At 30.0% G+C, this 14,760-nt stretch overlaps 2 protein-coding genes across 4 annotated transcripts in view; both read right to left on the bottom strand.

The window, feature by feature from the left end:
* Positions 1-1,591: 1,591 nt before the first annotated feature.
* LOC149880082 (uncharacterized) lies at positions 1,592-3,460 on the bottom strand. Its single transcript, XM_090070549.1, has one exon. The coding sequence runs from the start codon at positions 3,361-3,363 to the stop codon at positions 2,245-2,247; it is 1,119 nt and encodes a 372-aa protein (XP_089926675.1). The 5' UTR covers positions 3,364-3,460; the 3' UTR covers positions 1,592-2,244.
* A 2,129-nt stretch (positions 3,461-5,589) lies between these two features.
* LOC145194633 (protein Hook homolog 3-like) overlaps positions 5,590-14,760 on the bottom strand; it is a 31,356-nt gene continuing 22,185 nt past the window's right edge. For all 3 annotated transcript variants that reach the window (XM_090070094.1, XM_090070093.1, XM_090070095.1), the window contains exons 15-25: positions 14,641-14,710; positions 14,050-14,131; positions 13,749-13,889; positions 13,419-13,535; positions 13,104-13,186; positions 11,399-11,499; positions 11,179-11,223; positions 10,994-11,053; positions 10,802-10,873; positions 6,581-6,723; positions 5,590-5,981 (exon numbers count right to left, since the gene is read on the bottom strand). In XM_090070094.1, coding sequence (XP_089926220.1) covers positions 6,586-6,723; positions 10,802-10,873; positions 10,994-11,053; positions 11,179-11,223; positions 11,399-11,499; positions 13,104-13,186; positions 13,419-13,535; positions 13,749-13,889; positions 14,050-14,131; positions 14,641-14,710 — 909 coding nt within the window. In that variant the 3' untranslated portion in view covers positions 5,590-5,981; positions 6,581-6,585. The remainder of the gene's footprint in view (positions 5,982-6,580; positions 6,724-10,801; positions 10,874-10,993; positions 11,054-11,178; positions 11,224-11,398; positions 11,500-13,103; positions 13,187-13,418; positions 13,536-13,748; positions 13,890-14,049; positions 14,132-14,640; positions 14,711-14,760) is intronic.

The following is a 14,760-nucleotide window of genomic DNA, read 5'->3' as shown; positions in this document are numbered from 1 at the left end:
ATTAATTCCATTAATGCAAGGAGAAATCATCAAATAGGTAAACCTTGCACAAAGTATAAGTACTGTCTTATCTAAGAGTTTATTCTTTCTGAAATTAGAATTTAAGTTTGAGTTTTAATGAATATTGACACATATAAGAAACTTACCAAGTTTTAATGGTAATTTAGGACCTCCACCTGATTGGCTGAGTCGAGCTGTTCCATTTGGAGATGCATCTTGAGTCCCTAACACTGAAGATGCCACAATTTCAGCACTTTTTGTGTTTGCTTTTGATAGGACAATCAGATTTGAACTTCTGGCTCCAGCAGTGCATTTATGGGGTAATCCTGGCCCAAGTAATGTTAGACACTTTGCACATCTTTTTTCAGTTTTAGTTGGCTTTTCATGAGTTGCATCAACTGCCAATGGAGATGGTGCTTTGCATTTTGTTTAGCCAATTTGACAAATGCTGTAATCACAAGGCAGAGTGTTTCTTGTTTTTTGCTTCACAATGATTGAGTTAAAATCATAGAGCTTGGGAAATGGCTTTGTTGATGTTTCTTCGTCTATTTTTTGCAAGTGAAAATGACAGTTTGTGCACTTGCCATATGGAAGGCGATCATCTGCAAAGTTTAAGGGTATAGGGCTATGTTTTTTCAATCTGTTGATCAGGAAAGGTGTTAAGCAGCGATCACTCTTCGACATGCAGAGAATGCAAACAGAGTTACGATATTCAGAATGAGTTTTTGCAGAATTCGGCATTTTCAATAAATTTAAAAGTTTTTTATGAAATATTTATGTCTCCTAATGTGAAAACAAAGTAAAAATGGTAAAAATTATCAAATGTTTAGGATTAACTGGAAATCAAAATAAAAGTAGAGTAGAGTAGAGTAGGGATGTGGCAACTCTGATTTTGAGAAATGCATTAAATTAAAATTTTTAATTTTACATACTATTGCTTAGAAATTCCTGTAAAATAAAAATGTTATTTTTGTTATCAAAATAAAAAACTACATTTTAAAATAATAAACAGTATTGAATTATAGCCAGAATTGAAATTTTGTCAAAAATCCATCTCTCAAATTTAGCCGGTATAGAAAAAAACTTAAAATACAAGTTTCTCTCACGGACGGAAATCATTCATTTTAAAATCACTTGTTCTGATATCCCATGGGTATGTACTTTAATCCCTCTAAAGGATTTTTTCGGGTGTTTTCATTGATGACTCACCCCCAAATTATGGAACAGTGAGATGCTTCTTTAAGGGTAAAAATCTTCACTGCATCAGTTTAGGTAAGAAACTTAATTAAAATAATAGCATAAATTCAAACTGACATAAAAAATCTCACAATGTAGATTTATTTTTTACATAGAAATAAATAAATATATTTAAGTTTTAAATATTTTACCTATAAATGATTTACCAAGCAAAAAACTAAATTACAGCAAATTTTTAAATCCAAAATCTAGTCGATTAGCATACTAGTGAAAGGAGATTCCTAAGATATAGGTTTCCGAATAGTTGTTACAACCTAGGTATTACTTATCTATATACAACGCTCTAACACGGGACGCTGTGCCGAGACAGTTCAAACTTGAAAACAACAACGGCTTAGTAATATAATTTTTAGATTTTCACTTTACGCTGTAAAGTCAAATTAGTCGTGTGAAACACTAAAAAAATTTTTTCATCAGAACAAAATGATCGTATTATACATCGGGTTAATCAAAAAATATTTAAATAAAAATGAGATAAAGAAGACTATTTAAAAAAAAAAGGTTTTGCTTTTAGATGTCTTGAAAAATACTACACCATAAATACTTTATAATACTCTATGCTGCTCGTGAAATCCGAATCGTATTAATTTTGAATTATCATTACTAAAAATTATTAGTAAACTTGTAAAGATAAATTTTAAAAGGTCACAATAGAGATTATTCTAATTGATCCTCATAGTTTCTTGCTATTTTAAATACTTTTTTGAACTTTTTGTTTTTAGAAATTCAGTAACAGAAATTCAGTAATTTTTAGAAGTTCAGCAACAGCGTTTCAAATTCTAAAAATCTTTTTCTTATAAGTGCACGTGAGAATTCATAAAACCATTTTAATTACGAGCGCATTTATGAAATAAAATTGTTAACGTTTTAAAACTAAATTCTCGTTCAAGTTAAGAGCTTCATGCGCTCCATCATGATTTTACTGCCTTTCACCGTCATGCTCTTTCATTCTGAGTAAAGGCTGACCGTTCATTTAAGATTAATAAGCTACATCCCTGGTTTGGAAGTATAAGGCATTTCGGAACGTTGCCTCATTAAATGCAAACACGTTTCCATTCCAAATAGTAGCATAGAAACAAAGCCAAAAAATGCTGACAACAACGTCATTGATTCGTTCTCAATTTCTCCTGCCACATTAATTATTAAGCTGGAACCTACCAACATACAGATGGCTGCAACACTTGCGAGTATCATGTGCAATGTTCTATAACGAAAAAATTTCGGAAGCAACTCCCACAGCGAAAACAAGTGCAGGAACAAATCGTTCATCACAAACAAGCACGCTGCGATCCCTGCAGCACGAAAATATATAAACCGGGGGTAATACAATTGACTTCCTAAAGGCAAGCAAATTGAAATGCCCAAAGTAGCAATAAACTGCAGGACTTTCAGTCGTCCGTCCCAATATTTTCGAATGTATAAATCGTTATACTCGATGGTTTCACAACATGACTTTTTTTCTGTTAATGGATGTTGTTTGTTACCTTTTTTAGTTGGTAGGTCGAATTTAACATACGATTCTGACTTAACCTTAAAACCTTCCTCATCGTGTACGATAATTTCTGGAATAGGTGGTATGTACTCGTCTTGATTGTTTTTTTTTAAAGATGTCAGCTTTAGTGTTCTTTCATTTTGTTGAGGTTCTGAGTGATAAAACCCCATATTTCTGATGCCTTGCTCAAAGATATTATTGTCTCGATGGATTGATGGTTCTTGAAAAGTGATTTCTTTTGCAGCTTGGTTTTTATCAGTCATTGTATTAAATTTTTCTTTCGGATTATAACCAGTAGTTGCAGTGTTGTCTGATTTTAAAATAGATTTTAAGTAACTACTACTTGGTTGCTTCTGGGTGATGTGGGAGTAAGTACTAAAATCTGAATCAAATTTTTCATTTTTGTCTTCAAATTTTTCATTTTTGTCTTCATTTATCAACAACGCAGGTTGGTTTGATTTTGGAGTGCAAAAAAACTCGTTGAAACTTGCACTTTGAAAGTTTTCAATTTTATTTAAATTCTCATCGTTTTCTTGCAAAGGACTTTTATGCACTACGCTGTCCCCGTGTATTTCATAAGGATCAGACTTATGTGAAGCTTGAATGTCGTCCATGAGCTGCCAGGCTAATTTTTAAAAAATTACATTAACTGATAGCACGTTCATTTGCAGAGGTAAACCTCGTACAGTAAAATTAAAAAACTACTCTATAAATATCGTTCGTTAAGATAATAAATTATTGATCAAATTTTCACAATCTCAATTGATGATTTTAAAATTAGTATTCTTAGTTTCTATGGTTTCTATTGATAAATCTTCATTACGCATCAGGTTAGTATCCATTTCTTAGCTAAATAATTGTCAATACTTTTTAGAAATGTGTTATTTTAAGATGCTTTTGTAAGATCCGATCGTGGCGTTCAATTTACATAGATATATATAGCCTTGGGGCATTTACTTTGGGAAATAATTTAAGAAAGTGCATGTGCTTTTTGGGACGTCGCCCACGTTGGTAATTTACTATGGATAAGAACAAAGAAATTTGTACGATAAAAGCAAACTTTTTTAAAGTTCATTTTCGGGGTTTAATGCAGCCCAGTTATATATAACGTAAAATACATAAACGTAAATATATAACGAGGAAAAGACTTCTGATTTTTTTTTTTTTGTATTTTGCTCGCTTTCCTGCAACTTATAGAACGTTTTCAGTAAGACAATCTTTTTTCCTTGCGAAGAATAATCCTTTTAAAAGAAATAATATTAGTTAAAAAAAAAAAGTTTATAAAAAATGTATTTCTTTCAGTAGCAGGAATAAGGTTCGTCAAACTCCTACTATATTTCTAATTTATAATAATAATTCAGTTTTGGTCGAAATTCATTAATTTATTAACACATGATAAACGCGGCAAAAACAGCATTATTAAAAAGCTGATATGTTCTTTTAATAATGCAGTTTTTTCTCCTATAGAGCTATAACAGTGATTTAAGAGGTAAAAAGAAAAGTTTCCACGCGCCGGCAACCTCAAATTTAAACATATCGGCTTCTAGAACATCATTTTCGCACATTTGTCCCCAGTATCCCAATCATTTTAGGAATATTTATATTTTAACAGTTGCAATTGTTGAATTGGTAAAAAGGCTAACGATACAAAGGAATGTCGTTAATAAAGTAGAATAAATCTTACGGTGGAGTTATGCAAGTTTTGAAACTAGCATTTACTTTAATGGTTTTATCATTCGTTTTATAGCATATATAAAATATGTAGTATAAAACGAATGTAAAACTATATATATATATATATATATATATATATATATATATACATGTAGAGTAACCGATGGAATAGGTCAACGATAGCAACTGCCCCAACAACCTCCTCAGATGAATTAAAAAAAGCAATTAGTGTTACCTACCAACTGACAAAATAAAATTGACTTAAAACTTGATAATGATCAAGTAAAGGTGGTCCTAGGTACAAGAAAGCCCTAGGTACACGAATCTCCCATACGGCTTCTTGTTTTTTTTTCTTGTACTTTTTTCTCGTACATATATACGAATGTAAAACTATGTATATATATATATATATATGTATATATACCTTATACTCACTCGCTACCAATGTATTTTGCAAACAAAATAAGAAAGTTGTAAAAAGCGTTTGGTTCAAAAAATTGAAATAGTTGCTCAATTAAAAAAATAAAAAATGGACGTTGCAACTGTCGATAAAGTTTTATTAACAGATTTTGGCGGTAAATGAATCTACCATTCGAATCGATGTCGGTTGTACAGATTTGTATCGCTGAATATAATTTTTATCACATTTCTATGACGCAAATTTAAAGAGATCTTTGTTTGGCGGTATTAAATATTCTACGGACTTATTAGTGACAGCATTAATTTGTAAATGATTTTAGAAGTTTATTGTTGTCACCATTAAAGCTCGTTGCAAGTAATGCTGGGAATTAAAATTAACATTCTTGTCCTTCAAGTGTAGCATCTTCCGCTAATATTAGCGGAAGATGCTACATTCTAAGCTCATGAGGAAAAGGCGTGTGATTTTTTTTTTTCATTTTTAAAGTATTTATCTGGACATTTTCAAAAGCCAAAAAAAAATCAACTTTTTTAATGACCAATCAAAACTTAAAAAATTTTCTTTTTTTTTATTTGAAATGCAAAAAAAATCAGATCTTTCGATTTACTACAACAAGAAACTAAGCTTTAAAACCACAACTGTTATATATATCGAAAACGTAATGGAGGAAGGGAGGGAGGATGGGAGAAGAAGAGAGAGGGGAGGAGGAGAAAAAGAAAGAGAAAAAGAGAGAACAAGTAAAAAACCGTTTTTAAAAATTTGCATTTCGTATTCTGCTTTAGAACAATACAAACTGTTACTTAAAGAGATGAAAACGCATAATGCGAAGCAGCGAAAACAAAACTGCGCGAAAAACAAACACAACAGCAGTAATTCAGAAGGCGTCAAATGAGATAAGAATGGCGTCAAATGAGGTGATTTATAAACACAAAAACAATCCAAACCTTAAATCATCAAAATGGAATGCATAAAATGCAATGTGTTAAAGAATTAGACTCTACTAAAATAAACTAGATTTACAAATTCACTAATAACACAAAACGCCTGAATGCTTTCTGAAAAAAAGCTCATTGATTTTCTAGGTTGAACGGATTTTACAAACCATGTGCGTCATGAGATAGCTCTTCAGTCGAAAGAATCCTAAAAAAAATGTTCAGAATTAACCAAATTTTTCCTACAAAGTTAATTTCTTTCAAGTCAATTTAACTAATGTTGCAATTAATTTTAAAATAAAAAAAATTGAAATGAAATATAAAGACTTCCCGAATGCAACGATAATTGGGCAAATCGGATATTAAAATATCGATTCTTAGAATTTGCAATAGATTTACTATTTTGTTTCATTTTTTGATGTGATAATAAAGAGTGCTATATAGAGAAGATTGTGAAAGCGTGTTATATAGAAAAGAGTGTGATACAGTGAGCTGCGCACTGCACATTTTCTATATCATCTTAAACGTCGCAGCTCTAATGTGCTCATTAGACGCATTCTGAGCTTTAACAACTCCTCCTCTGAGCACTAATGGTTATTCTTAGAGTACCTTCTAAGATCAATTTTTTGAGCTTCAAAACTCAGATAAAAGCTCTAATAAAAGAAACTAAAAGCAGCCTTCTCCTCTGCGTTTTAAGTGCGTCATAAGTGCGTCATAAGTACGTCATTAGTAACCTTTAAATAATATCTTTTTTAAAAAAATATCTTTAATTAAAATTAGTATTTTTTTAAAATGCTTTTAAATCACCTGACTCAAGTGGTAACCTTTCCTCTTGAAGAGGACGAAGAACTTCTTCGGATAGCAGCAGCTTGTCGTTGTTTAGAAAGAAATGATAAACCAGCACTGCCAGCCTGCCTTTCATCAGCGACTTTACGATGAAGTTGCATACTCTAGAGAAAAATCAGTTACAAATAATTATGAAAAAAATGGTGGAATACTAAAACGCAGCTTTTAACATTGAATAAAGATGTTAAAAACGTTACGTCAGCTATAACATTTTTTAAAAAACTTTAAATCACAGACTTAAAGTCAAACCCAACCAAAAAATCTACACTTAGAAATTTTTTAAATCAAAGCACATAATTATGCATGGTTTCATATAATTAAGCTTCATAAATAAGTTAATATGAGAGTCAATTCATACAAAGTGCAAAAATGGCCACCAAAGACACTAACTTAAATTATTTTGGAATACTGTATATCAATCAGATAAATCCTGAAAACTTCAGCTCAATAACTTTGGACAAACTGTTTACATACCCCTATTTTACATACCTCCATTTACATACAGTATGCAACAAAATTATTCATACCCCAAGCATATTACTAAACTTTGTTTTCATACTCGACCATGTTTATTATTTATTGCTATGAAAAAATAAATTTGTAAACAAGATGATAAAGAATAATTCTGTGTTGATAATTATGATGCTGTTTGGTTGTATTTAGTATATACAGGACAATCTCTTTAATTTGAATTTTATGGGGAAAAAAAAAAGTTCGAATTAGAGAGATTTTCGAATTATAGAAAGTTGACTCTTCTTAAGCGCATTTCACGGTGACTTAACATTTAATCGAATTATAGAGATTTTCGAATTAAGGAGAATCGACTTAGAGAGATTGTACTGTAACATAAAAAGAGTAATTTTAAATACGACAAAAGTATTCATACCCATTGAATTATTTAGTGCTGCAAGTTTATTATTTGATTTTTTTGGCTGGTAAGTTATTTAATTTTGTTTACAGACATTTTAAATATTTAAATAACTTCTGTTTCATTTCAAAAATTTTCCAAAATGCCTACGACCTACGAAATTAGTGTTGAGCTACTCCAAATGATTGTTGCTGATCATGAAAGAGGCTTCGGTTTTATATTCGGTTTTTGGTTATATAAAAATTGCTGAAAAATATAATAAAAGCAAAAATATAAAAAAACTGAAAGTGTGCAAAATAAAGCACATTCAGGCCGTCCACCAAAAACAACATCTCAAGAAGATAAGCTTATTGTACGAGAAGTAAAGCCAGAGCCTGTTATTTCTACCAGAGCTATTAAAGAGAAACTAAACGTGAATGTTTCTAAACGAACAATACAACATAGGCTTTGCTCTGCAGAGTTTTATGGATCCCGTGTCACAAAAAAACCTTTTATTTTGAGAAAAAATAAAACTAAATGCCTTTCCTTTGCAAAAAAAAGTATTTTTCAAAGCCACTAGATTTCTGGAAATCAGTTTTATGGTCTGATGAAAGTAAATTCAAACAAAAGAATTCCAAAAAAAGACCAAATGTACGAAAAAGAAAAGGAAAACCCTTGCACAAAAAAACTATAAATGCAACCATCAAAAATGGAAGTTGTAATGTACTTGTTTGGGGCTGTTTTAGTTATAACCAAGTTGGTAACTTAGTTCAAATTGAAGAAAAATTAACAGGATATGTAAATATTTTGCAAAACAACCTTATGCCCTCCATCAATAAATTAGGATTAATGGATCAATTTGCCTTCCAACAAGACAATGATCCGAAACATACCAGTGAGATTGCCAAAGTATATTCCAAAGAAAATGAAATAGAATTGTTGGATTGGCCTGCATAAAGTCCAGATAGCAAACCAATTGAAAATTTGTGGTATTATTTAGATGATAAAGTTAATAGTGATGAGCACAGTATCAACAAATGAAACTTTTTTTTAGCTTTGGAGGAAAAAACATGTATTTTATAATTTTATCCTTTGTAATTTATATTTTTTTCTTTTTGAGCATGTTGTCTTCAATTTTTTTTTTTTTATGGTAGCCATTTTATGTAATGAATGCTGAATTATATTAAACTAAAAAATGCACAAAACTTTAACTGAGCGAGGTAATTATTTTGATGATTCTTTTGATGACGAAGAATCAGATGCTGGTTTTAACGTGCCACCACCAATAAGTTTTATATAGTTATTGTTTGGGAATAAAGTGAAATTTCATTTAATGGGGCGGTGGTATCATTTGTCACTGAAGTACTTTTACCAGAGATGGTTTTAAAGCTAATGTTATTTTCAATAGCATTTCATGAACTAATTTTAAAATGTTTTTATATTTTTTAAGAACTTTTTTAGCTTGGCATAATACTCCTCAAAACTATTTACAAAACTTAATTGATAGTATTCCTTGTTGCAAGCAGCTATTAATGCCAAAGGACTTCATAATAAATGTTAATTAACTATAAAATGAAAAACTTGAATATACTTGATAAAACTTTGAGAGGTATGAATGCTTTTGACGCTTTCTAATATCTTTTAAAAAAAAACAAGATTTAATTTTGCAAATATAATAGTTAATATTATTTATAGCAAATAATAATAAACATTTTTTAAAATTTCAATTAAATTTATTTAAATCAATTTGGTTTTTGTTTTATTGCTACAACATCATTTATGATAGGGTATGAATAATCTTGTTGCACACTGTACTTCTATTTTAAATTCCCCTATTTTATATACCTCAATTTTACTAGATTTAGTAAGTATTCTGTGGATATTTTCAGATGAGCAAAAAATTGATAATCTGACTTTTGACATTTTTCCATAAGTACAGGCTAAACTTGAAATCTTCCATGCAAAATTGCTGATTTTTGTAACTTGGAAGAGCTTTGTTCTTAAAAACCAGATTCATCAAGGAGTCATCCAAAAGTACCACACCAAGATTTTTTTTAAATTATGTCAACGATTCAAAACATCCATTACTAACACATCAATTTTTTTCATCAAATTTTTTGTACACAACAAAGTGTGTTCTATCAGAAAAAGCCAAAAAATGAGTAGAGACTCATTCATAGTCAACTCAAATAGATTTACAATAGCCAAGTTAAGTTTTCAATAGAAGAAAATACCATGAGGATCTTTTGAAATTCAGAAATCTTATTTTAAAAAAGTATAAAATTGATAATGAATTTAAGTTACCACATGCAATTTACTAAAAAAAAAAAAAAAAAACTCCAAGATAAATAAAAAGATTATTTTAATGGGTAAAATGCTTAATAAATTCAAAAAAAAAAAACCCTTGGAAAAAAATTCCTTGCAAACTGCTGGATTTTCTTGATGAAAATAAATTACATTTTTAGAGTTTGTGAAAATTAATTTTATTTTTAGAGGTAATTATCTAAGAATGCTACATCTAAGTCTTTTTCTTGGTAATTGGTAAAGTACTAAATGAATTTAAAATAGAAAAATCAACCTTCCGCTTTTGCTAACTCCAGGCAATTAGACACTAAAGAAAACCCACCATTTACTTATGTGAAATGGCCTATTCTAAATAAACCACTTCTTGAGAACCACATAAGATATTGAAGTGAAGTCTTCAGGATTTGTTTTTCTCATTAATATAGATCACCCCTACAAGTTTCATCAAAATTTGAAGTGCCCCATGCTAGACTTTGCAAAAACTTGATCCATTTCATATGGAATGAACATAAGTTACATGCTTAGATACAGATTTTGTAACATTTTGAACAAACTAATAAGTCCTTATATCCACATGTAATATTAGTAAAATGTAGACTCTAATACTTTTGCTTGCATCAATACAGGAATTTTTTGCTATAACTACCACTAAAAATCTAATTGGACTAATTGAAATTCTCTCTCTCTCTCTCTCTCTCTCTCTCTCTCTCTCTCTCTCTCTCTCTCTCTCTCTCTCTCTCTCTCTCTCTCTCTCTCTCTCTCTCTCTCTCTCTCTCTCTCTCTCTCTCTCTCTCTCTCTCTCTCTCTCTCTCTCTCTCTCTCTCTCTCTCTCTCTCTCTCTCTCTCTCTCTCTCTCTCTCTCTCTCTCTCTCTCTCTATATATATATATATATATATATATATGTATATATGTTTTTTTTATGAATGTTATTTATTTTTAAGAATGTTATCAAAACCATTAAAATCAAGGACTCAAGATATATCAATTTAGATTAAATATCAAAACAATTCAATGAAATTAAGGTTCATACCAATTCATACCATGCACTAATCATAAGTTTTTCTTCTCGTTCTTTTGTAGCTTTCATTCTTTCATGATCACGCTGGAGAAAAGATAAAGTTTATCAAATCTTGATATGTGGAAAAAATAGACACATGTGCAGATTCATTATATGTAATTATAACCATTATCTAGAAAAACAAAAAGCTAATCTTCAACTAACTTCCATATTTTCAATTATTTTGTCTTTTTCATGTAATCGATTCCGTAAGTCATCATGAACCTGTAAAAAGAATCTTTTCATAAAATTCAGAAATCCAAATCAAGAATGATCAAAGTGGACTTGCAAAAAAATCTTCATTAATAATGAAGTATCAATGAAATTAGAAAAATGTAATTCACAATTACCTGAGAATCGACATTAGCAACTTTTGGATCTAATGTCTTTATTACCTAGCAAAATAACAAGAATCGTTTTAAAAAAGAGTTAACACTGATCGAAAATGAAGTATATATTGAATCAAAATTACTTCCACACTCTCAACATATTCAAATTTGAGCCCTGCTCTAAAGCTGAAATTCTTTAGATACTGCCTGATTCAAAAGAAAAAACAAAAAATTTTCTTACTGTTTTTGCTTTTTCTAGATACTTCTTGTATTTTTCTTCTTTTTCTCCCATCTCTTCTTCTTTCTTTAGCAGCTGATTTCTAAGTTCTGAAATTTCTGCAGCTGAGAAAACAAACAAAAGATATAAGAAAATGACAAAAAGCAGCCTGTTGGTATGATGGTAGATAAAAATTTTCTTTCTATGTACTGATTGATTTTGTTACATGCTAACTGCAAGAAAAACTGAGGAATACAAGCAACGAATCATCTTATATCAGATTCATTTTAAAAATTTTATATTATTTTAACTTTTAATCTTCACTCAAGTGCCAAAATACAGTTTAAAAGTTTTAATTAGTCATTCATAATTGACTAGCATTATTACAAACAATAGTACTATTAGGTTGTCAGGAAAGTTTTGTTGGTTTGATGTTTGCTATTTTTGTCATTTAACTTTCTGAATAAATAGTTTCTCAACTGCCACTTACTAGATAGTGTTAGATGGATAGCTGAATGCTTTTTCTGATGATACTATTCATGTTTTATATGCATTTTAATTTTCTCTGTTTTAGCTAACTATAATGCAATGTCAGTGAACGATTTTCGATCAATTTTCTTGTTTAAATTGAGACAAAATGCTGCCAAGACAACCAGAAATAGTGTTAGCTATTGCACCATTCAGCATTGGTTCACACAATTTTGTTCAGGAGATTTAAGCCTCCATGTTAAGCCCCATAGTGGTCAACCTACAGCAATCCAAAATGAAGATCTAAGGACCATGGTGAAAGCCAACCCATCCCAAACGGTTTGGGGATCACAGAAGAACTGAGAGTCAGTCACCAAGCTGTTTTGGATGGTTTTAAATGCATTGGAAAGGTGAAAAAACTGAAAAAGTGGGTGCCCCATGAATTGAATAATTGACAAAAATTTTCAGATTTTTAAGTTTGTTTTTCCTTGCTTCTGCGCAATCAAAACAACACTTTCTTAGATTGACTTGTAATGTGTGATGAAAAATGGATTCTGTACAATAACTGGAGAGGTTTGGGACAGTGGTTAGACACCAATGAGCCCTTTAGACACTCTCCAAAGCCAAAAACCCACCAAAAAATGAATATGGTTACAGTATGGTTATCTGCTGCTGGTGTGAACCACTATGACTATAACAGACATGGTCCAGTGCTACTACATGACAACAGTTGTTTCACAAATCACTGTTTGAAAATTAAATAATTTGAGCGTTGATGTTCTGCCTCAACCATCATACTCTCCAGACCTTGAACCAACCAACTACCACCTTTTGAAGCACTTCGTTAACTTTGTCACTGGTAGAACCTTCATCAATCAGGACCAGAAAAAAACAGCCTTTGTTGACTTCATTGAATCACAAGCACCAAATTTTTTTTCTGATGGAAAAAATTAACTTGTTTCTTGTCGGTGAAAGTGTGCTAATTCAAATCTTATTTCAACTGATATGAGCAAGTATTACCAAAGCTATTCAATGTTAATGTTTACATACTAAAACTGACAAGACTTTCCTGACAACCTAATAATATCAATTAATAACTTTGATAACTTAAGATTACACAATAAATGTGATAACTATTGTCACTTGAACAATTATTTAGTCATATACAATAAAACAATCACTTAGTCACATACAATCAAATTATAACTTAGTACATACAATTAAATAATTACTTAATCCCAAACAATTAAATGTTACATACAGTTAATAGAACATTGTGTTTCAAGCTCATCAATGTGCTTTTTTTTCCTATGAAGCTCTAAATTAGACTCTTTAAGAGCATCCCTAAAATGAAAATAACTTTTGAAAAAGGCTTTTTAAAAACCAGTAAAATATTTTTATATATTTTATAAACTTTTATACTTAATATTTTTTAAATATTTAATATACAAACTTTTTTAATTAATTATTATTTTTTAAATATTAAAAAAACTGCAAAATATTTTTAAATATTTTTAGTCAATATTTTAAATTAAGATAATAAGATTGAAAGATTAAAAAAAAAAGCATTTATTACAAGTGAAGTTGAAGTTTTTTTTGATCTTCTTCATCGATATTATCAGTGTCCTTTTTTTTTGCAAGTTCACGATCTTCAAGTTGACTCTTCAGTTCTAATATTTCTTGACTGAGTTGTCTAAATCAAAAGAATATGTAAATCTTTTATTCTGCTGATAGAAACCATGATAAAACTGTAACTGCTAATAGTTGATAACAATTTATTAAAAACTGATCAAATATTGTTGAAAAATATCAAAAATAACACATTAGCACAAAAAAAAGATTTTAAAATAAGAATACCTAATTAATAGTAACAGAACCTGAGTAACTATCAAATCTCAAGACAAACCTATTTTCTGTTTCCAATAGGTTTATCCTCTCTGAAGCTAGATCCAAATTAGCCTGCAGAACTTGTGTTTTATTGTTCTCTGCTTCCTGCATCTGCAATGTTAACACCTTATTCTGATGCTCCAGCCTAATGAGCTTTTCTCTAAATAAATCAAAAATCAATCAATGCAAGTTATTAACCTGTAACTCATTTTAATTAAATTTGTTCAATTGTAATTATAAATTATATTATTTTATAAAAACATACATTCACCAACTTTAAAACCATACTTTTTGTAAAGCGAAAAAAAATTGTTTCATACTTCATTTCAAATGGTGAGTCTTGCATTACTATGTCATCAAAAGTTTGATGGTGGGGACCATCATGTGTTCCAAAGGATACATCTGAAATTTAAAAGATTTCTGCTGCTTATAAACAGTCACCAACCTTAATGAAAGTATGTTAAGTATTTCAAGAAAATGTAAACATATGCAAATATATGAAAATGTAAAAATATTGAAAATTATCAAAAGAAAAAAAGTTTTTTGTTTTGTAACAAGCAGTTGAACAAATAAGATCTCCTGGTATTACTGCTATACAAGTGCAACCATCCTTTAGCGTTCATTCCACAGACTTAGTTAAATGAGCATTAAAACATCCCAAATTAGCAGACCATTTGGTCAAATAGTTTTCCATGATCAGAGAAAACCATATATGTGGTCATTCTAAGCTAGCATTATTTTTAGCATTAGTTCAAACTTCTCTTTCTATTTTCTCCAAAATTGAAAAAGTTTTTAATTAGCTAGAAATTCTCTTCCAGCTGCCAAATCATTTCATTCCTCAAGTTGATTACTGTTAAATTTAAACAAAATACAAACAAAAAACCTGAAATTAGAATTACTGAACATCTTACTAGCGCTGTTTTGATTCAGAGATAACTCCTCGTTAGTTTCCTTCAGCATGTCACGCTCTTGCTTTAACCGCTAAAAACCAGACAAAAAAAAAGTTTAACTACAAGTAGCCATAAAAACCA

This window comes from Hydra viridissima, unplaced genomic scaffold (assembly GCF_058129835.1).
Source record: "Hydra viridissima isolate aposymbiotic clone 2 unplaced genomic scaffold, HvirCarnegie_v1 scaffold_13, whole genome shotgun sequence".
Lineage (NCBI taxonomy): Eukaryota > Metazoa > Cnidaria > Hydrozoa > Anthoathecata > Hydridae > Hydra > Hydra viridissima.
This window is presented reverse-complemented; position numbering and strand designations above follow the sequence as displayed.